At 41.4% G+C, this 22,939-nt stretch overlaps 1 protein-coding gene across 1 annotated transcript; it reads right to left on the reverse strand.

Annotated features, from left to right (window-relative positions):
* Positions 1-11,290: 11,290 nt before the first annotated feature.
* BCL2A1 (BCL2 related protein A1) lies at positions 11,291-21,467 on the reverse strand (the record flags this gene model as incomplete). The annotated part of the gene is made up of 2 exons (XM_080693147.1): positions 11,291-11,398; positions 21,048-21,467. The coding sequence occupies 2 exons, from the start codon at positions 21,465-21,467 to the stop codon at positions 11,291-11,293; spliced, it is 528 nt and encodes a 175-aa protein (XP_080549273.1).
* Between the last annotated feature and the right edge of the window lie 1,472 nt (positions 21,468-22,939).

Consider the following 22,939-nt stretch of genomic DNA (forward strand, 5'->3'; position numbering starts at 1 on the left):
GCTGATGGTTGAATTGTGTAGTAAGATAAAAAGAGTCAGAGAATCTAAAGGATTTATAGCCTCAGTGAGTAGGAGGATGGAGATCCCATTAACTGCAATGGGAAAGGATTCAGGGGTTAGAAATTTGAAGGGGTAACAAAAATCATATATTCAAAGTTAGACATAGTTAACTTGATATGCTTGGTAATCATTCAAGTACAGGTCAACAGTTGGAGATATATATATAGAGAGAGATATAGATAGATAGATAGATATAAATATAATGTCTGGAGTTCAGAGGAGAGGTCTTAGATATGAATTTAGGGGGTCATAAGAATATGATTGCTCCTTAGGGTCATGTTATTGAATCTAGAATGTGAGTTGTAGATAAGAAAGAGGGGGGAAAACAAGGACTAGCCAGAACCCTAAAATATTTCAATATTTGGGGTTAGGAAGTTCAATGTGGGGAGATATATCAAAAGAGACATAGAGAGTGTGGCTAGGCCGGGCGTGGTGGCGCACGCTTGTAATCCTCATACTTGAGAGGCTGAGACAAGAGGATCACGCAGGATCGAAGCCAGCCTCACCTACTTAGCGAGACTCAGCAAGTTAGTGAGACCCTGTTTCCAAATAAAATATTAAAAAATAAGCCTGGGAGTATAACCTAGAGGTAGAAGTCCCCTGGGTTCCATTCCCAGTACCGAGAGAGAGAGAGGGGGGGGGGAGGGGAGGGGAGGGGAGGGGGGAGGGGGGAGGAGAGGTAGTGAGATAGAAGGAGAACCAAGAGAGCAGCATCCCCAAAGTCAAATAAAAATATAAAGAGAGTGTCACCTACTGCATCAATATCATATCCATGTCAAGAAAATCAAAGACTGAGAATTCATCCTTGAACTTAGGAGAGAAAAGGTCTGAATGTAAGAGTTCATAAGACAATTGGAGGAGAGGAACTGGAGACAGCAGGGGTAGAGGGCTCTTTTGAGCAGTTTTTCTATGATGATGCGCAGAAAAATAAAGTAGTTGCTCAGAAATTGTGTGTGTTGTTTTATCATGTTTTTTATTTTATTTTATCATGTTCACATATTTTCTGTTGTTGTTCTTGTTTTGAGGTGAGTCTCGCTATATTGCCCAGGCTGGTCTTGAATTCCAGTTCAAGTAATTCTTCCACCTCATCCTCCCAAATAGCTGGGACCACAGATACATGCAACTGCTCCTGGTCTTTGTTTTGTCTCCTCTGTTTTATTGGTTGGTTGGTTGGTTGGTTGGTCGGTTGGTTGGTTTTTACCAGAAAAGAAATCACAGCTAATTTGTGTGAATAGAAATTGCATGAGGTAGTAATCGGAGAGTAAAATAGACCAAAACAGGTATCCATAGGCAGATATGATGAAGAGAATATGGGATAATTGTCAGGGAAATAATAAGCTGAAGCCAGGTGTGGTGGCGCACTCTTGTAATCCCCGCGCTTGTGAGGCTGAGACAGGAGGATCGCACAGGTTCAAAGCCAGCCTCAGCTACTGAGTGAGGCTCTCAGCAACTTAGTGAGACCCTGTTTCCAAATAAAGTATAAAATAGGTCTAGGAGGATAGCCTGGAGGTAGGAAGGCCCTGGGTTCCACCCAGTATAATAATAATAATAATAAGCTGAGACAGGCAGATGTGGTGTCTAACACCTTTAATTCCAGTACTTGGGAGACTGAAAGGATTGCAGGTTCAAGGCCAGACTCTGTAACTTAGTGAGACCCTATTTCAAGATAAATATAAAATAGGGTTGAGAGCTTAGCTCAGAAGGTACAATGCCCCTGGGTTCTATCCCTGGTACCAAAAAAAGAAAAAGAAAAAAGAAGAGCTGGGTGTGGTGGCACACGCTTGTGATCCCAGCATTGGGGAGGCTGAGACAGGAGGATCGCAGTTCGCAGACAACCTCAGCTACTTAGTGAGACCCTCTGCAACTCAGTGAGACCCGGTTTCAAAATAAAGAATAATAATTTTAAAAAGGGCAGGGAGTGTAGCTCGATGGTCAATGCCCCTGGGTTCCATCCCCAGACCTGAAAAAAAAAAAAAGGAAAAAAGAAATAGCAAGGAAGCTCAATGGTAATAAAATTGTACCATTTAGATATCCCATTGGCTCTGCCAGTAAACAACAACAATAACAGCAAAAAAAAAAAAAAAAAACTGGGTGACAGTGAAGCCGCAGCTAATAGCAAAGTCATAGCAGGACAAGGTACGAACAGAATTGAGTCGGGCGTGGTGGCACACCCTTGTAATCCCAGTGCTTGTGAGGCTGAGACAGGAGGATAGCACAGGTTTGAAGCTAGCCTCAGCTACTTAGTGAGGCTTTCAGCAACTTAGTGAGACTCTGTTTCAAAATAAAGAATAAAAGCCTGGCGTGGTGGTGCACGCGTGTCATCCCTGTGCTTGGGAGACTGAGACAGGGGGATCGCACAGGTCCGAAGCCAGCCTCAGCTACTTAGGCTCTCAGTAACTTAGTGAGACCCTGTTTCCAAATAAAATATAAAATAGGTCTGGGAGTAAAGCCCAGAGGTAGAAAGCCTCTGGTTTCCACCCCCAGTACCACAAAAAAATAAATAAATAAAAATAAAAATAAAAAATAAAGAATAGAATTGAGTGCTACCATTGAAATTGTGTCCAAATAATTGTGTCCCAAGTGTTTATGACACTGATCTCTTTCCGTGTACACATTATTGTTTTGCTCAAACAGCAGAGTCATCCAGCTTCTGCTTTAAAACAGTCTGAGGGAACATTGGCCATAGATTTCGATCTCCTGGGAACTAGTTTCAATTTACTCTGTTACGATAATACATCATAGCCCTATGCTCAGTCAGCTGTCTTAAAATGCTGCCCGTGCTCATAAGGCAGATGAACCTGACAAACTCACCAACACTGTAGAAAAATGGTTTAGCCACGTCCAGTCCTGATGCTGTGACCTTAATAGCATCTTTTTAGAAAAAAATAGCCACAAAGAGCTACCGATGATGAGGAGTCTGTTTTATATTCACATTCTGTGGGAAGTTACAACATTTCTCTGTGAGCAGCGTTGCACCCTTCACAAAATGTCTCCAGATCTAAAATAGCGGGAATCCGTGGAAGTTGGGACACGCCTCCTGGGAGGACACACGCCAAGGGGGAGGGGCGACTGTGAGTCCACCGAGGTCCCCGCTGCACACCCAGCTGGCCTTCACAGTCTCAGCTGGTGCAAGGGGTGAGGAAGGAGGAGTGGGCCTCGGTGGCAGCGTGAGATTAGAGGAAGTTGGGCAATGAGAGGAAGCCCTATGGAGGGAGGACCGTCATAGATTGAGCATCCTCCGCCAACGCCCCGTGCTACCTCTGACCTACTCCCAACTCTGTGACCTTGGGCAACTTTCTTACTGGTCTCGGGCTTGTTTTCTTTCTTTTTTCTTTTTTTTCCCCAACAATAAAATGGAGACAATATCTTCAAATGGAAGACTAAAGGAGATGAGCCAGATTATACATGTAATCCCAGGTACTCAGGTGGCTGAGAAAGGAAGGTCCCAAGTTCAAGGACAGTCTGGACAGTTTAGTGAGTCCCCATCACAAAATAAAATCTAAAAGGCTGGGATGTAGCTCAGTGGCAGAGTGCTTGCCTAACACATATGTGGCCACTGGGTTTAATTTCCACTGCATGTGTGTGTGGACACACAGAGAGAGAGAGAGAGAGAGAGAGAGAGAGAGAGAGAGAGAGAGAGAGAGAGAGAGAGATATTAAAAGAGATTGTGTATCTAAAGTCCCTTAGCATGTTGAAGCCCTGTATTCAATCCCCAGCACAAATAAGGTAAAATGAAGTTCCTAGCACATGGTAAACAACTAGTAGCCATTGCAGCTTCTACTGAGGACACGATGTTCTACATACCACAGTCTCCGCTTCTCCTCCCCCAACACAAATTCATCTCCAGTCCCATATTCATATTCTGTTTCTTTCTCTCTCTTGTTCTCTCTTGCTCTCACTCTTGGTACTGGGGATTGAACCCAGGTATATTCCACTTCTGAGCTATGCCCCCAGCCCTCCTTTATTTTTTATTTTGAAACACGGACTCACTAAATTACAACATTAGCCTCTAACTTGTGGTCTTCCTGTCTCAGCCTCCCAACTATTCATATTGTAGGTGTGTGCCACCACACCTAGCTCGTGTGTGTGTGTGTGTGTGTGTGTGTGTGTGTGTGTGTGTGTTGCAGTACTGGGGATGGAACCCAGGGGCATTCTACCTCCAAGCTACAACTCCAGCCCTATTTTTTAGTCTTTATTTTGAAACAAGGTCTCACTAAATTGCAGAGAGCCTCACTAAGCTGCTGAGGCTGTCCCCGAACCTGTGATCCTCCTGTCTCAGCCTCCCAAGTACTGGGATTACAGGTATGCACCATCACATCCAGCCCTCATATTTTTTAAACAAATATTTATTGACCTCTTGCCAGGCTCTGAACTAGATTCTGAGGTCAAATGGTAAACCCAAAGAGCCTGAGTTCCCCCCAACATGAAATTAACTAGTTCTCTGTTCAGGAAATAGATATTATTACTTTTAAAATCAGACCACCTTAACACTGTAATTGAGATAGTGGTATTCTGAGAGACTCTTGGAGGAGGTTTTAACCTTGCAGGGAAGGCATTCCTGAAGCAGGGGCCTTGGAGCTGGAATCTGAAGGGCAGGTAAGCAATAATCAGCTCAGGAGGAGGGAAGTGTTCCCAGCAGAGGCTGCAATGTGTGGGAAGTGTGTGGCAGAAGGTTGAAAACAGCTCAAGAAAGCCGCAGAAGAGACAGATGGCCGAGGAGCACACAATTGAAAGGAAGTGGGACGACTGAAGTGGGTACTAAACCATGCAGGGAAGTCTACCGGAGTGTTAGCCAGACTTTTTAGTTCACCATGACAGAGTCATTTTATTTTATTTTGTCTATTGTAGTACTAGGGATCCAACCCAGGGGCATTCTACCTCAGATTACACCCCCGGGCCTTTTTATTTTTTGTTTTGAAACAGGATTTCAGGTCACTGAGAGTCTTGCTAAGTGGCTGAGGCTGGTCTTGAACCCGTGATCGTCCTGTCTCAGCTTCCTAAGAACTGTGATTATAAGAGTGTACCACCGCGTTTGGCTGACAAAGCTCTTTTAAGTGATAAGGGGAAGATAATAGTTCTTCATGATTTCATTTGTGACATTAATATTCTACTTTTTAAATTTTTTATTGGTGCATTGAAACCATAGATGATAATGAAGTTTATATAATAGAGACATACATGCGCACACACTTGGTGAGCCTCCCCCATCTCACCATACTCCCTCCCCTGTACACTACTGAGATTGGCATTCATAATTTTGTATATGTACATTGTGTCAATGAAACGTTTCCTTCATAAAGTCTTCCCCCTCTCCCCCTGCCAACCTGCCCTTGACCCCCTCTATCACTCCACTGGAGTTTCTCCTTCTTTGTTTGGAGTCCCTTTTGTAAACTTGATTTCTCTCTAGTTTCCATATCTGATTGGAACCATATAATACTTTTTTGTATGTGACTGAATGATCTCAGCCTAATATTCTCTAGTTCCATCCATCATTTTCCTGCAAATGACATAATTTTGTTCTTTGTAAGGCTGAGTAGAATTCCACTGTGTGTATTCCAGAATTTCATAATCCATTCATCTGTTGATGGACACCTCGGCAGGTTCCATAAATGGGCCATTGTGAAGCGTGCTGCTATAACCATAGATATGCATGTATCACCGTAATATTCTGGCTTCAATCCCTTTAGAAAGATACCCAAGGGTGATATAACTGGAGCGTATGATAGTTTCATTCCCAGTCTTTTAGGAATCCTCCACACTGATCTCCAGAGTGGCTGCCCTAATTTGCAATCCCACCAACAACATATTAGTTCCTATTTCCCGCTAGCGCCCCCACCCAGCCTCAAGCAACCACTGACCAGCTTTCTACCACTGTATAAGATGCGTCTTCTGTCAAGTTTCATGTGAACAAAATAACACACTATGTACTCTTTGGTGACTGGCTTCTTGCACTCAACATATTTTTGAGATTTATCCATTATATTCTATATCAATAACCCATTCTTTTTTGTTGCTTAAAAGATGCCATTTTATTAAAAAATCCATTTTATGGGTATTTTGAAATTGGTTTATCCACTCCACTATTGATAAGTATTTAGAAATTTTTCAGTTTGGGTTATTATTGTGATTGTTATTTTATTTTTTGTGGGTACTAGAGATTGAACCCGAGGACATTCTACCTCAGAGCTACATCCTCAGCCCTATTTTATATTCTTTATTTTGAAACGGGCTCATTAAGTTAGGAAGAGCCTCACAAAGTAGCTGAAGCTGGCCTCAAACCTGCGATCCCCCTGTCCCATCCTCCCACGCACTGGGATTACAAGAGTGTGCCACCATGCCTGGCCATCAGTTATTATGAATACAGCTCCTAGAATGACTTGGGCATATGTTTTCATTTCTTTTAGGAAAGTAAGTGAATGAGTTGAATTTCTGGGTTCTACAATATATCTTTACTTTTATAAAAAAAAATTCCAGGCTATTTTCCAAAATAGCTATAAAAGTTTATATTGTTACCATAGTCCCATAAAGATTCCTAGTTATCCCACATTTTCTTCAAACTAATGTTATTGTTGGTCATTTTTATTTCAGCCATACTGGACAGTATGATATTTTCACTTTCATAGACAGTGTCTCACCATGTTACCTAGGCTGGCCTCCAATTCCTGGGTTCAAGTGATCCTCCTGCCTCAGCCTCCTGAGTAGCTGAAACTACAGGTACATTCCACCGACCCCAACTAGAATTGTGGTTTTAACTTGAATGTCCTTCATGACTAATAGTGCCAGGTGATCTTTTCCATGACCATTGGCCATTGGCATATGTGCTTTTGTGAAGTGTCCAGAGCTTTTGCTCATGTTTAAAATTAGGTTGATGGTCACCCTGTTATTGAATTGTTAGACTATGGTATATGTTCTGGACACAAGTCCTTTGTCAGACCGTAACTTGGCATTTGTTATCTCCCATTCTGCAGCTTGCCTCTTTAAGAGATTTTGTTTCATTTTGTTTGTCTGTTTTTTTTTTTTTATCTTTATCAAGACGTAATTCAGATACCCTGTTTGAGTTCTAGATGGTGTTGTTAGGTAGGGAGATAGAAATGAGAAGCTTGGGGCAAAATTGGAACAAACCTTGGGGGAAAACTTAACCAGGCCTTCAAAATAGAAATATGGGACTCCTCCTAGCTGGGCTTAGAGAACAGGGTTAGAGAATTACAGAGATGTCAAGAGGCTAAACTTAATTGCACTCATAACCCCCTGCAGAGTTTCAATTAGACATGCAAGGGAAAGTTTCCAACAAAGTGAAAACGAAGCCTTAAGATGCATTAAGGTGTGGAACATAAGGATAACCACCCACCCACCCAAATAAATACTCATGAGAAAGGAGACCTGAGTGAATGAGGCTTTTCACCTCGAGAGCACCTCGCCATTTTCCACTCCAAACATGGCCTGTTGTAGACCCTTTCTCTGGGAGGTAACTCTCTGTTACGGTGCCCCTACTGGGCTCCAAAACTCTAACAGTGTGAGATATAGCCGTGGGTTCTTGTTCTTAGCTATCTTAGAAAAGAATAGCCAGAACTCTTTTTTTTTTTTTTTTTTGCTCTGAGCTTAAGCATTTTTATTATTACAAAGACAGAAAGAAGGAATAGATATTAAATTCCTATACCAGAGGGGGTGAAGGGGAGTAACTTGAAAATAAGTTACTGAGGTTTTTGGATACAGAACAGTTTTTATAAAAATATGTCATCCTTTATCTTGCTCAACCAATAATCTTCTGACCCAACTAGATCTGCCTCTTCTCCAGGGCAGGTCTTTTGATGTGGGAATTCCTTCCCTTAAGGCCTGCCCTGTCTCAGGTTCAGACTCTAAGCCTTTATTCATGCCGCAAATTGTGTTAATTGATTATCAGAGTCAGAGATCTCTTGAAGGCTTGTGGCATCCTCCTGAATCCTTGGGGAATTTTTGCTTGTCGGCTAGAAGTTACTTGCCTTTAAAATGTAAAGGCCTTGGGCTCCCTCTATTTTCTTGTTAATCACCTTTGGTGCCTGGACCACTGCAGGGTCCCTTCCCTGTCTGATGCCTGCCCTGGCACCCAAGCTCTAGCTTTCTAATACCAAAGCTATTTTCAAATATATTTTGAAGCCATTCCCAAATACTGGTACATTGCTACCACAGCTATTTTCAAATACATTTTGAAGCCATTTCCCAGTACTAGCACACTCTCTTTATCACAGCCTTCTTTTACACTGTGCCCCCAGTTCCTTAAACAAAACTCTCATATTCTCCTATTCAAATTTTCCGTTGAACCCTTTCTCTCAGAAAAAGCAAGAATTGAGGAAGAGATTACTGCCTGGTAACAGTGTCTTTATTTTTATTTTTTTCATTTTTTGGTGCTGAGATCAAACACAGGGTCTCATGTACACTAGGTTAACTGTTGCGGGGGTGAAACATGCATGGTGTGTGTATGGGGAGAAGTAATTCCCCCACCACCACCACACAAACAGACAAACAGAAAAACCGTGGATTCTTGCCTAAGCTAAGAATAAGTATTCATCGCTTGGACAGCTGCTGAAGATTTAAAGAAGTTTATTAAAAAGATAGAAATATAGAGATAGTTACAGCCCTGTGCCGGAGCGGGGCACAGGGGGGCAATTTGAATGAAAATGCCAAAGAACTCCAGTTTACTGAGTGTTTTTATTCTGCCCAAGTTCAGCAGGTCCCATTGATTTTGGAGATAATGCTACTCCTTATCTCCAGTCCGGGCTGTGCTTCTGCTATCTCTCCAACCAGATTTAGGGCCGGAGGGGGAGGCATTTCTGTCTCCAGACACAGGCTTTTACCATTTGTCTTATCCCCCAAAATGTGTGAAATTGTTCTTAGGAATGTAAAGACACATTTTTTTCCTGGCTCCAGCCTTCCTTCCTTTACAAATGGAAAGTACAAGTCTCTTCTTCCTGTTAGCTAACCCTGGCTTTCTTAGTAAAGAAGATATATTTTAAAATTGGAAATCTTTCTCAATACTGACACATTAATAAAGTTTAAAACCTCTTCCCACTACCAGTTCATTAATGATGTCCTTTTAAGAGCAGAATGAGCTGAGCATGGTGGTCCTTGCCTTTAATCTTAGTACTTGTAAAGCTGAGACAAGAGGAATGCAGCTCAAGGTCAGCCTCAGCAACTTAGCAAGGCCCTCAGCAACTTAGTGAAACCTTCTTTCAAATAAAATAATTTAAAGGGCTGGGAGTATAGCTCAGAGGTAGAACACCTCTAGGTTCAATTTGCAATATGAAAGAGAGAAAGTGAATAATTTTTGGAGTGTTTGTTGTGGCAAGGTGTCACCATATTGCCCAGGCTAGCCTGGAGCTCCTGGGCTCAAGAGGGCACCCATCAGTTTCCCAGATGCTAGGACTCCAGGTGCACATCACCACACCCAGCTCAAAGTAGAATTTTAAAATGTTGATGAGATCTAATTTGCTTTTTCTTTTCTGGTTCAGTCTTGTGGTGGTGGTGGTGGTGGTGGTGGTGGTGGTGGTGGTGGTGGTGGTGGTGGTGGTGTTGGTGGTGGTATGGTGTGGTGTGTGTGTGTGTGTGTGTGTGTGTGTGTGTTTCTAAGCAATCATTGCCTACTTCAAGGCTGTGAAGAGTTTCTCCTATATTTGTTACAGTTTGAGAATATGTTATGGTTTTGGGGAAACTGTCCCCAAGGACCCCTATTAGGGTCCTGGACAAAATTTCCCTCAACACACACACACAAAAACACAAAAACAGAAAAACCGCGGGTTCTTATCCTGAGCTAAGGATAAATACACATTAGCCCAGACTCTTGCTGAAGATTTAAAGAAGTTTATTAAAAAGGTAGAAATACAGAAGACAGTTATAGCCCCCTGCCATTCAGAAATGGTGAGGGGGGGGGGTTGAACGAATTCACCAAAAATTCCTGTATGCAGATTGTTCTTATCTGGACCAAGTCTGAGGCAGGTCCTTTGATATGTAGATATCCTGCCCTATCTCTAACCCAGGTATTCCGCTGTCTCCAACCCAACCAGATCCGCCCCTTCTGGGGCTGGGGGAAGCTCTGTGTCAGGCACAGACCCCCACACCTTTTGTTACACTCCAGAATGTGTTCAGTTGCTTCTCCGGAATCTGGGATTTCCTCACATCCTAGAGGAACCTTGCCTCTCTATAGAAATGTAAATAGGTCCCTTTCCCTGAAGCTCCTGACTTTCTTTACTACCAAAGATATATTTAAAATTGGAAATCTTTCCCAATACTGATACATTAATACATCTTGAAACCTCTTCCCAATACTGGTACAATATTTTCTTGTAGAAGTGGTGTAGTTTTAACATACACTGAGGTCTATGATCTGTTTCAGTTTAATTTTTATGTATGAAATGAGGTAAGTGTTGAGGTTTATAAAAAAAACTTTTCCCCCAAAATAATGTAAATTAATAAACAAAACACCCAATGTGGTGTGTTTTTAAAGACCAGGTCACAGACCAAACCAGGAAGGGTCACTGATTTCCCAACTTCACATTGCTAAAGAGGTCACTGTAGTGTAAAAGCCAGATTTTGTGGTTTCTTATGTAACTGTGTTCCAGCTAGCCTAATATGCACTTTCTATTATATCTATTCCTTACTATCACTCCCACCACCTAGTTTTCATTAACACTAAGGGAGTGGGGAGGCCTTGGTAGGAAGAGGTAAAAGGAAATCTTACCCTGCCCCCAACAGACACAGCCCCAGGTGGCCTGGGCAGTTGTATCTCAGATTCCGTAAGCCATAGGTACCTTGGCCACCAACACTTCCCTACTGACTTGCCCTGGCCACCTTGCAGATAAATCCTTAATTAACAGAAATCCCCTAAGAGCATGTACAGGGCCTGGGAGGGAGGGGCTCTGGCTTCTTTATTATATCTATTAACAGCTTCCTAGGAAAGGTAAAGCAAGCCCTGAGGGATAGAGACTGGGGGAGGGGTCAGGAACAAGGTATAGGGTTCCTATATTGCATCAGAGTTGATGACCTAAGAACTAGAACCCAAGTAAACATTGAGATACTGGTCACTGTCCCTTATTTAACACGCAAGTCACATATAGAGACACATACATACAACTTATTTATTAAAATGGAGACATGTCCTTGACTCTGGAAAGTCAGGTTACATCATCAAAGTTGTTTGTGTAAAAGTCTCAGCAGTACTTGCTGGCAGCAGGTATCGCAAAAGCCAGTGTCCTTTTGGTCAACAGTATTGCTTCAGGAGAGCCAGCATTTCACAGATCTGTCCTGCAATTCCCAGAAAAGTCAGCCAACCAGATTTAGATTCAAATTTCTTTACAAAGCCATTTTCCTATGAGGGAAAAAAATTTAACATTTTAAAAATCAGCGGAATTTGCTGAAATAAAAAGTAAAAACAATTCTACTTAATTTTACAATTTTACTTATAGTTACTCTTCTCTACTTTCAGTATTCATACTCTTATTTCTTTTCTTCCTTGTTCCCTACCTCCAATTCTAGGTCCCTCTCAAGCAGTATTATATTTATAAACTATCACATGATAATTATGAGGATTCAGAGTAAATCTTAACTAAACCAATCCTTCGGAATCTATGAAACACTTGATGATTTTTTTCTATCGCAATTCATTCTGAGGACAGTTTAAAAACAGCAACGTAAAACAACCCAATAAATTGTACACTGTATTCAGTTAACTTGCAAGCTATGATCATGCAACATTCTCACTGAAAATCACTTCTAGCCAAATTTCCTCTCTTATTCTAAAATATAAGGAAACTGAGGACCAGAAAAAAGTAAATTATCTATGCTGGGCATGGTGGTACATGCCTGTAATCTCTGTACTTAGGAGGCTGAGACAGGAGGATCGGAGGTTCAAGGCCAGCCCTAGCAACTAAGTGAAAACCTGTTCTAAAATAAAAGGGGTTAAGGGTGTTGCTTGGAGGAAGAATACAACTGGGCTTAATCACCAGAACCAAAAAAATAAATAAATAAAAGTAAGTTACCTACGGTAACCCAACTCTTTAGTGCCTGGACCGGGATGCAAACACTTAACTTCCTTCTAGTCCATATGTTTTCACACAAGCACCAAAAGAATTAGAAAACTGTTAAAATAACTTTTTAAACACTTATCAGCAACTATTGGCCTTGCATCTTGCTGGTTCCAGAGTCAGGGGTTACAAATGCCTCGTGGTAGTTTATAGCCTGGATAACGAATATTTAAAAGTGAACTAAGCATATTTTTTTGCTAGTTGAAGAGACAGGAGGGCTTTGTGGCCCCTTGGAATCATCTTTCAGAGCATCGCTGGCAGAGCAGGTCGGCACCAGACAGGGGAGTTTTCCATTTGATGGATTGCCTAAGAAAGCCAGCTTCTGCCTACGCGTTGATGGAGGCTGTGCTCAGAGGCACACTCTGTCCTGCCCTACTGCTTCTCCTTCCTCTCCTGCTATTACACACTCATGGATTTCCCACACATTCTAGGTATGTAGACACTTCCCTGTTCCCCTTCCTAGAATTTTTCAAACCCTTATTTGGCAAGTATAATAAGACCCTCTAAAATGATTTTTTTTTTAATATTATAACAGTGACCATGGGCAGATAATGTCTTTTTTTTTTTTTTTTTTTTTTGGTGCTGATGATTGAATCTGGGAGTGTTCTTTCTCTGAAGGAGAAAGAACCTTCAGCCCTTTTAATTTTTTATTTTGAAATGGGATTGCGAGAGGTTGCTGAGAGTCTTACTAGGTTGTTGAGTCTGTCCTCCAATCTGCAATCTTGCTGTCTCAGCCTCCCAAGTACTAGGATTACAGGCGTGCAACACAACATGCACCCGCTCATATCTTATGAACTAATCAGTCCACAGTTAGAAATTAATCATGAGACAATCTTCTAAAATGCCGGAGGGAAGTACATGGCTATGCAGAGGAAGCCTACCATGTTCATTATAAAAGGACTTTTTTTTTTTTTTTTAGGAAGATTAATGGAGAGTGAGCCCAGGGGCATTCTACCTCTGATCTACACTCCCAGGTCCTTTTTTATATTTTGAATAGGACCTTGCTAAGTTGCCAAGTCTGGCCCCAACCCTTTCTTTCCCCTGTCCCAGCCTCCCAAGTAATGAGATTATAGGCATGTACCACCACACTTGGCTCAAAGCATCATTTCTAAGAAACAGAAAATAAAAAAACAGCCCAAATGCCTAACAACCGGGAATTCGTAAAGCAAATTATATTAATTCAGTAAATGTTCTGCAGGCATTCAAAATATTAACCTGGAATATATGAAGCTATGTTGAAAGTATTTGTAATATAATAAAATAAACTTTTACGTATGTCTTCATTATAATTGCATATAATGTCTGCTGTAAATATGTGAGGGTAGTGAGAGTGATTTTTTATCTTTTCAGAATATGTTTTTCAAATATATTCTTTTCAAAATATTTTCTTTAAGAATAAAAATTAAAATTTGAGAGGTAGTTGGAAACCAGATGGTGCAGCCCTTCAAGTTCAGGGGTCAGGACTTGGTGCTTTTGTTTTCAGGTAAAGAAACATCTTGGAGAGATTTGCTTATGCCAGGACATGATCTAATTCAAGTTTATAAAGAATCACTCCTCAGCTGGGTGTGGTGGTGCCTGCCTGTAACCCCAGTACTTAGGAGACTAAGACAGAAGAATCAGAGGTTTGAAGCCAGCCTCAGCACCTTAGCAAGATCCTGTATCAAAATAAAAAGGGACAGGGGTATAGCTTGGAGGTATAATGTTCCTGGGTTCCATCCCCAATACTAAAGATAAATAAATAAAACAAAAATAAATCACTCTTGCTCTTATGTTACACAACAGATCATAGCTGGGACGGATGGAAACAGAGATTGATAGGAGCCTACTGACAAAGCCAAGCGAGACAGGAAAACAGCCTGTACACACTGGATGTACAGTATTTTGAAGGTGCACCAACAGGACTTGCTGACGGATAGGATGTGGGGTCTGACACGAGGAAGAAGTCATGGCTAATGCCCAGTGTTAAAGAGCTTTCCCAAAGGACCTGCAGAAAAAAGTATTTTTCTCTAATTCCTCTGTCAATACCATGTATTTATGCATCACCTGAATTATCTCACCTTACTTTCTACTAAGTGATTTTAAATGCTGAAGTTAAAATTCAAGAGATATAAGAAGAATTTGACTCTCAAATCTACTTAATCAAAGGATAAATACCAACACATAAGCATGTATCCCCTCACTGCAAGATCTGTAGACCTTCTGTGCATGCCTTCCTTGGCCACACTGAGCGCTGGGTCAGAACTACAGGTCTCTGGATGCCGATTCTGCCCATTCATTTGGCCTCAAATTGCCCAGGTCATTGTTTAGAGCAAGAGAGAAGGAAGAGACGGAAAGAAAAAGAGAAAAATAAATAGAAAGCAGGGAGGGGAGAGGAAGCCAGGAAAAGGGAAGGAGAGAAAGAAGAAAAGAAGGAGAAAAATGGGGGAAAGAGGGAACCTCTAGGCCTAACTTTTATGACCCAAGCTTTAATATTCTGGTTATTTGAAAAGCACCAACTCTGTACATTCCTATTTTCAAAGGGGCTTTCTTTTGGTATTTCAATTTTTTTCTGAGAATTATATATATATAACTTCTTGGAGTTTCCCATACAACCCTCAAAGCTGCATAGTACTTAACAGTTCATGAAGGGCTTTTACAAAAATGTTCTCTAGTCCCTTACCTTCCCTCCTAAGGTAGTTATTATTGTCTTCATTATATATTATGTATAATGTGTTATTCTATTATATCATATATCTTTTGTTTTGTAGTACTGGAGATTGGACACAGGAGTGTTCTACCACTGAGCTACAACCCAGCCCTTTTTCTTTTTTACTTTTAAATAGGGTCATGCTAAGTTGCCAAGGATTGGCATTGAATTTATGATCCTCTTGCCTTAGTCTCAAAGTACTGAGATATACCGCGCTTGGGAGGCTGAGACAGGAGGATCGCACAGGTTCGAAGCCAGCCTCAGCTACTTAGTGAGGCTCCCGGCAACTTAGTGAGATCCTGTTTCCAAATAAAATATAAAATAGGTCTGGAAGAATAGCCTGGAGGTAGAAAGCCTCTGGGTTCCACTCCCAGTACCACACACACACAAAAAAAGTATTGAGATTACAGATATACAACACCATACCTGACTTTTATAATACATATTGCATAAGTAATATGAGTCATGGGGTACGTCAGTGAGTTACCTAGATTATACTTCTAGTTAGCAAGGGAAATCAGGATTTAAATAAATAGTTCCAATGTTAAGTCAATGAATCATTCCACCCACAAATTTTTGTTGGGTACCTTCTATGCAATCAGCCCTATGCTAAGCAGGAGGTGTGCAATAGATAGGCAGTAGACATGATTTCTCCTGCGTGGAGCTAAGGGCCAAGTACTCTTTCAACTCCAGCAGCACATACTCAGACGAGTGCTTCATTGAGAGGAGAAAATGTAATGGTGTTCTTAATATCTATTCTGTGCTCCCATACCACATTTTTGATCCAAAAGTTTTCATAAAGTCTCTGGGAACTTTTTTGTTTGTCTATTTATTTTTGTTTTGTTTTGTTTGAGGTACTAGGCATGGAAACCAGGGCATTCTACCTCCTAGCTACATCCCCGATCCTATTTTTTAGTCCTTTTATTTTTTGAAACAGGGTCTCACTGAGTTGAGAAGGACCTCGCGAAATAGTTGAGGCTATCCGCAAACCACGATCCTCTGGTCTCTACCTCCCGAATGCTGGGATTACAAGTGTGCGCCACCATGCCCAGCCTCTCTGGGAACTTTGAAAATGTAGTTAGGTTATACATCATGTGTTTGATGACCAGTGGTTTTTTGAGGTTTTTTTTTTTCCACAGAAGAGAAAAAAGAGAGAAGTTGGTGCTCACTTGATAAACTTGTGTAATACCTCTTTCCTCCTTCGTATGAGCCATCTGACTGGACTAGTGTAGCCATGTGGTTGTGTATTTCCCATGAAATGAACCATTCAAGAGTGACTCATTCATGTGAAAAGATCTGTCAATAGCACTATTTGGGGGAGAGAGGAGCAGTATTGAATCCACAGTCATTCTACCGCCAAGATACGCGTCAGACCCTTTTTATTTTTATTTATTTATTGTTTTGAAATAGGAGCTTACTAAGTTGCTGAGGGTCTGGCTAAATTGCTGAGGCTGACCTCAAACATGTGATCCTTCTGTCTCAGTCTCCCAAGTCCTGGAATTACAGGCATGTGCCACCACACCTGGCCTCAACAGCACTCTGAATATGAAAGATAGCAGTTTGCCATGTCTATAGGTACTGACTCAGAACACCGCCCATCACTAAGAGGATCAATGTCTCCCATGAGCTGAGAGCAGGGTGTTAAGACTGCTTTGAAATGACACATAACAAGTGTTTCTATCATGTCCACAACCTAAGCTTGGAACCTGCCTGGGACTTTTCGAAGGATGAGTGTATGCGCAGGCACAGTGTGCATTACATCTTCACTGAGGGTAGGTTTGTCTGTCCTGCCATGCTCCTGCTTACAACTACACTGCCCCCAAAGGTGAATACATTTCTGGAAATTCTTAGAGATCTTTTCACAACCTCCATTCATTATGAGTTCCAGGAGCTCAGGAAATTTATGGTGAAGAGGTTAAATGTCTAAGGAGCATATATTTACTGTGAGTTCCAAATACAGGCCAGGCTTACAGAGATTGTGCAACATAGCTCCTCTGTAGACTCATACGTGACTCTCTATGCTGGAGAACAGTTGCCATCACTTGAAAACTGCACAGTGCAACTGAAATTTTACTGAGTCCTTCAGCATAGCTACCACAGCCAGCCAGAGAAAAACACATGGTCAAACATCTCACACGCTTCACCCTGCCCAAAGCCAGGCTGAATTAAAAAGGAAAGTTCCAGGAAGAAGAAAGTGACCCGTAATTAGGCAAGAAGGCCTTAAACAAAATGGAAATGGCATTAAGTAAAAGATTCATCAATTTCATCGCATCACACTTCTAAATATGTATAACGACTGATAACATCTATAGTTTTAAAAGGTCACCAACGAACTAGAAGACAAACATGTGCCACATAGAAATATAATATGTATCCAGAATATCCAAAGAATGTCTATAAATCACAAGAAAAAGACAAAATAATATGAAAATGTGGAAAGGCAATTTCTTGAATAAAAGTTTTATATGGTTAGTAAGCATATGAAAAGAAGCTTAGCCCAGCCGGGCGCGATGGCATACGCTCGTCATCCCAGCATTCGGGAGGCTGAGACAGGAGGATCGCGGTGTGCGGACAGCCTCAGCTACTTAATGAGGCCCTTTGCAATTTAGTGAGACCCTGTTTCAAAATAAAGAATAAAAAATAGGGCTGGCCAGGCATGGTGGTGCACACTTGTAATCCCCGAGCTTGGAAGGCTGAGACAGGAGAATTGCAAAGGTTCAAAGCCAGCCTCAGCTATTTAGTGAGGTTCTTAGCAATTTAGTGAGACCTTGTTTCCAAATAAAGTATAAAATAGGTCTGGGAGTATAGCCCGGAGGTAGAAAAGCCCCTGGGTTCCACCCCCAGTACCACCAAAAAAAAAAAAAAGAGTTCTGGGGGTGGCTTGGAGGTAGAATGCCCCTGGGTTCCATCCCCAGTACCAAAAGAAAGAAAGAAAGAAAGAAAGAAAGAAAGAAAGAAAGAAAGAAAGAAAGAAAGAAAGGAGGGAGGGAAGAGAGATAGAAAGGAAGAAACGATGCTTAGCCCTATTCATGATCAAGGAAGAAATTAAAACAAGATGCTTTAGATCTACATTATGGTACTTGGGATTGAACCCATGAGCACTCTACCTCTGAGCTACATTCTTATCCTCAGTCTATCCCCCCTTCTTTTGAAACAGGATCTTGCTAAGTTATCACACACTAACCTTGAACCTGCAGCCTCCCAAGTACTGGGATTACAGGTGTGCACCACTGTGCCTGTTTTACGTTAACCCACTAAATTGAGAAAATAATGACAAGATTGCTACAATATAATACTAGTTCACTAGTAGAGAGGGAAACACTGAATACTTTACTAGCTCCTGATGGGAATGAAACTTGGTAGAGCCACTTTGGAAGGCAAGGATCTAGTAGATTAAATAAATGGGCGTACACAATAAGCCAGAAAACACCCACTGTAGAACACACACACATGCACCATGGAAGAGATGCATAAAGATATTCAGTGAAGCGTTGTTTGTTATAACCAACTCTTGAAATATCCTATATCCATTAGCTAGACACAGCCAACTACTTGATAACATTTACATACAACAGAATATATAAAGTATATATATAGTATATTCTTTGGGAGAGCAGGTAAAAGAGATTGAACCTTTCAGCATTCTACCTCTGAACTACACCCCACCCAGTTTTGTTTTTTTTTTAACAGGGTCTTACTAAGTTGCCAAGGATTTCCCCAGTTGCTGAGGTTGGCCTTGAACTTATGATCCTCTGGTTTCAGCCTCTGAGGTACTGGAATTACAGGAGTGCCCCAGTACACTTGGCTGAAGTGCTCTTAAAAAAATACTATTTTAAATGACTTTAGTTGGAAGAAAAATTGAAAACTAAGTACCTTGTAATATTTTTCATGTTTTTTGTTTTGTTTTTCAACAAAGAAGTACTATGGGATTTCGGGTATTATTCGATGGTGGAGCATGTGTTTAGCACACGGGAAGCTCTGGATTTGATCCCCATCACCAAAAAACAGCAATAACAACAAAAACCTGTTAGCAGGCGTGGTGGCCCAGGCCTATAGTTCTAGCTACTCAGAAAGAGGAGGCAGGAAGATCCTTTGAGACTAGCCTGGGAAACATAAGAACAAAAAAATAAATAAATAAAAGCCAGGCATAGTGGGGCATGCCTGTAATCCCAGTACTTTGGAGACCAAGCCAAGACAGGAAGATCTCATGTTGGAGGCCAGCCTCAGCAATTTAGCAAGACCCTCAGCAACTTAGTGAGATCCTGTTTCAAAATAAAAGATAAAAGGGGCTGGGGGTAGAGCTTGGAGGTAGAATGCCCCTGGGTTCAACCCTTAGTACCACAAGAAAAAAAAAGTGCTATGTGTATTTCCCATGGATATATTTAATAGGCATTTTTGCATGGAAAATGGTAGATAACAATGATAATTGCTTGGGAGAGGTGAGAACTAAAGTTGAAAGTTGTAAAGAAGCTCCACTGGGACATAATGCTTTAAAAAAATATAATAAACCAGGCATGGTGGCCCACGCTGGTAATCCCAGTACTTAGTAGATTAAAACAGGAGAATCATAGTTTCTAGGGCAACCTCAGCAACTTAGCAAAACTTTGTCTTGCTAAAATAAAAAATAAAATAAGGCTGGGGGTGTAGCTTAGAGGTAGAAACCCCCTGGGTTCAATCCATCATACAAAAATAGAAGTAAAAGTATTAAGTATATTGGGGCATAATGATAAGCATATTTATCCAGCTAGGAAAGTCTTTTAACCAAAACAAGTTCCAACACAGGTCCCTATACAATCTTGGCTTTTTGAAGCAACCATAATGAAGTGATTTTTTTTAATTTTAAAATTATTGAATAAAGGTTCTTGTTGGTGATAGGTTTCTTTTATCAACATGCTTTAATAGAATTTTTATATTAGAAAAAAATCAGCTGGGTGTGGAGGGCCTCACCTGTTATCCCAGGAGTTGAATAGGCTGAGAAAAGAGGATCACAGGTTCAAGACCAGCTTTAAAACTTAGTGAGACTGTCAGCAACCTAGTAAGACCCTGTTTCAAACATAAAAAAGGGGCTGGGGGTATAGCTCAGAGATAGGATGCCCCTGGGTTCAATAACCCAGTACGAGAGAGAGAGAGAGAGAGAGAGAGAGAGAGAGAGAGAGAGAGAGAGAGAGAGAATGAATAAAACTTTCTGGGAGTGGTGGCGCACACTTGTAATTCCTGCACTTGGGAGGTGGAGACAGGAGGATCGCGCTGGTTCAAAGCCCGCCTCTCTGGCTTAAGAGACCCTGTTTCCAAATAAAAATATAAAATAGGTCTGTGAGTGTAGCCCAGAGGTAGAAGGGTTTCCAGGAACCCCAGTACCACCAAAAAAAATTATCAATTTTAAGTAATGATGATTTTTATCATACTGCCTTTTGCCACATGATAAATACCTATATATATATATATATATATATATATATATATATATAGCAGCATCTAATACCAACTCATTCTGCACTGATTTTACATTGTTGTGCGCCTGCACTGCTGATTCTGAAGATACACTAGGAAGCTGCTTTATCGACCTCCAAATCTCACTGCTGTAGTTCACTACTGTTAGAATTAAAAATCGGAAGCCAGTCCTTGAGAGGCTGAAACAGAGGATCATAGTTTCAAGGCCGGTGCACCGTAACTTAGAAAGAATCCCGCTTAAAAAGAAAAAAAAAAAAGGCTTGGGGTATAGCTCTGAAGTATAAGGCCCCTGGGTTCAGTCCCCAGTAACAAAACGAAACAAAAACTATCAAACAAAAAAGAAATAGTAAAAGAAACAAAAACTGGAGACTCAAGTGGTTTCCAGCTATGAAATTCTAGGATTCATTGGAAATGAACCAGAAAGGTTATTGTTTAAATTTATAACAAACCATCCAAAGAAAATAAAAAATCTTTAGGTAGGTTTTTCTTGTTTTTGTTTTTCTTTGTTTGTTTGTTCCAAGTCTGGGGACGGAACCCAGAGGCATTTGACCTCCGAGCTAACCTCCTGCCCTATTTTTTATTCTTTATTTTGAAACAGGGTCTCACTGAGTTGGAAAGAGCCTCACTAAGTAGCTGAGGCTGTCTGCGAACTGCGATCCTCCGGTCTCAGCCTCCCAAATGCTGGGATTACAAGCGTGTGCCACCACGCCCGGCTTCTTGTTTTAATTACCAAGGAAGCTCTCAATTCCTACTCCATAGTAAGTAACAGTGAAAAATTTTGTTTCTGTAACACATACCCAGCCTCCGTTTTGCCTTATCCAGTCTCCTGTGTTATTCATAACGAACTCAGCCACAAAATAAGAAATCTCCTCGTCAGTTTCCACAGCCGGGGCAATCGGCTCTTGAAGAAGTTTCTTGATGAGAACACCTCCAAAAGCAAATATGGTCACAATCCTCCCCCAGTTAACAATGCCATCTTCGAATTCCTTTTCCATCACCTGGTTGAATATAATTCTGGCAGTATCCACAGATGCCACATCAAAATTGTCCAGGTACGGCTTCAGATCCTTTTCGACTTCTTTTTGCATTGAGAAAGCAACGTTTTGTAACACCCTGGACGCTTTGCTCTGACCAGGGCTACGCTGTGGTGTCTGCAGGACGTGTCGCAGATAGTCCTGAGCCAACGTGTGGATGTATCTGAACTCACAGTCAGTCATCTTCTCCTGCTGAACGGTCATCAAAGCAGGCTCTCCTGGAGTCCACAGAGGCAGAGGCAGGCTGGCCTTGGCAAGGGACTGACACACCATGATATCTGGAGGCTGGCGGAATTTCTCTTTGCATCATGGCCTAATATCCTTCCTCCTGTGGGTTTCGTGCGTAGGCTGTATGTGAAAGAGAAAGTTTCAAGAGTAAAAGAGGAAAATGTTTTAGACAGAGGCCACTTCCTCATCCTGTGATTCGGTGTAAGACAGCATAAATGTGAGTAAGTGGGTGGGATGTAAATGGATGCAACTCTTGTGAAAAAGTTTGGCAGTTCCTCAAAAAGCTAACTGCAATATTAACAAAACACCCAGAAATTCCATTCACAGAGACAGTGAAGGAGTTGGAGATGTGCCATCTAAAACTATGCTAAAGTAAGCCAGGTGCGGTGTCACACCCCGATCATCCCCATACTTGAAAGGCTGAGATGGGAGGGTTGCAGGTTCAAGGTCAGCCTCCACAATTTAGCGAGACCCTCAGAAACTTTTGAAATAAAAAATAAAAAGGACTAGGGGTGTAGCTCAGAGGTGGAATATAACCCCAGGAAGGGCCATTTGGCCTGTCATTCCAACATGCAACAAGCCATAAAGATTCTTTCAGGAGGTATGTCCTTCACCAACTACAGCTAGAAAATAGCCTTGACATCCCAACCCAAAACTATATAGCTCTTAGTAACATCCCTGCAGTTTACTGCCCTAGTCCAGATACCTGTTTGTCCTGTCATTCCTCAAATAGATTGTGTTTTTTTTCTCTAAAACGTATGAAAGCCTCACGCTTCGGCCATTGCTTGAGGCTTCACTCTCTTGTGGAGGTCCTCATGTAATATGATAAGTGAGATTAGTCAGTCACAAGAAATAAGAAATAGGATGCTCTTCCTAATATGCAAAAGCTAGGGAAAATTGGTCATAGGAGGAACTCTAGATGAAGAATGAGATTCTACAGATGTGCAAATAAGGCGACCTGAGGGGACGGGAGGGGAAAGAGGGAAATCCTCTAATGCACATGATGTACTTTAACAAACATGTCAAAGTCAATCACTAGGCCAAGCATGAGAAGGAGGGAGGGGGAGGGAATGGGGTGGGAACTGGGTAAGGGCTAATTGGGTGACATGCCCATGTATGTCTCCACCATCTTGTATCCCATTGAGATGTCTGACTACATGTGCCAATAAAAAAAATTTAAGTAATAAAAAATAAATAAAATAAAATAAAACCTTTATGCTTTTCTTTTAGAAATTGTTTGGCATTTTGGGTTCCTAGACCAGCCAACGAGAACCTATAATAACTAAGGGGAAAGTAGAGGAACCCCTTCTCTCCCCCTATGGTATATACACAAAAGAATTGAAAACAGACATTTAAAGATTTAAACAAAAGATTAAGATGGGCATGGTGGCTCATGCCTGTAATTCCAGCACTTGGAAGGCTGAGAC

This window comes from Muscardinus avellanarius, assembly GCF_963383645.1.
Source record: "Muscardinus avellanarius genome assembly, chromosome: 3".
Taxonomy (NCBI): Eukaryota; Metazoa; Chordata; class Mammalia; order Rodentia; family Gliridae; genus Muscardinus; species Muscardinus avellanarius.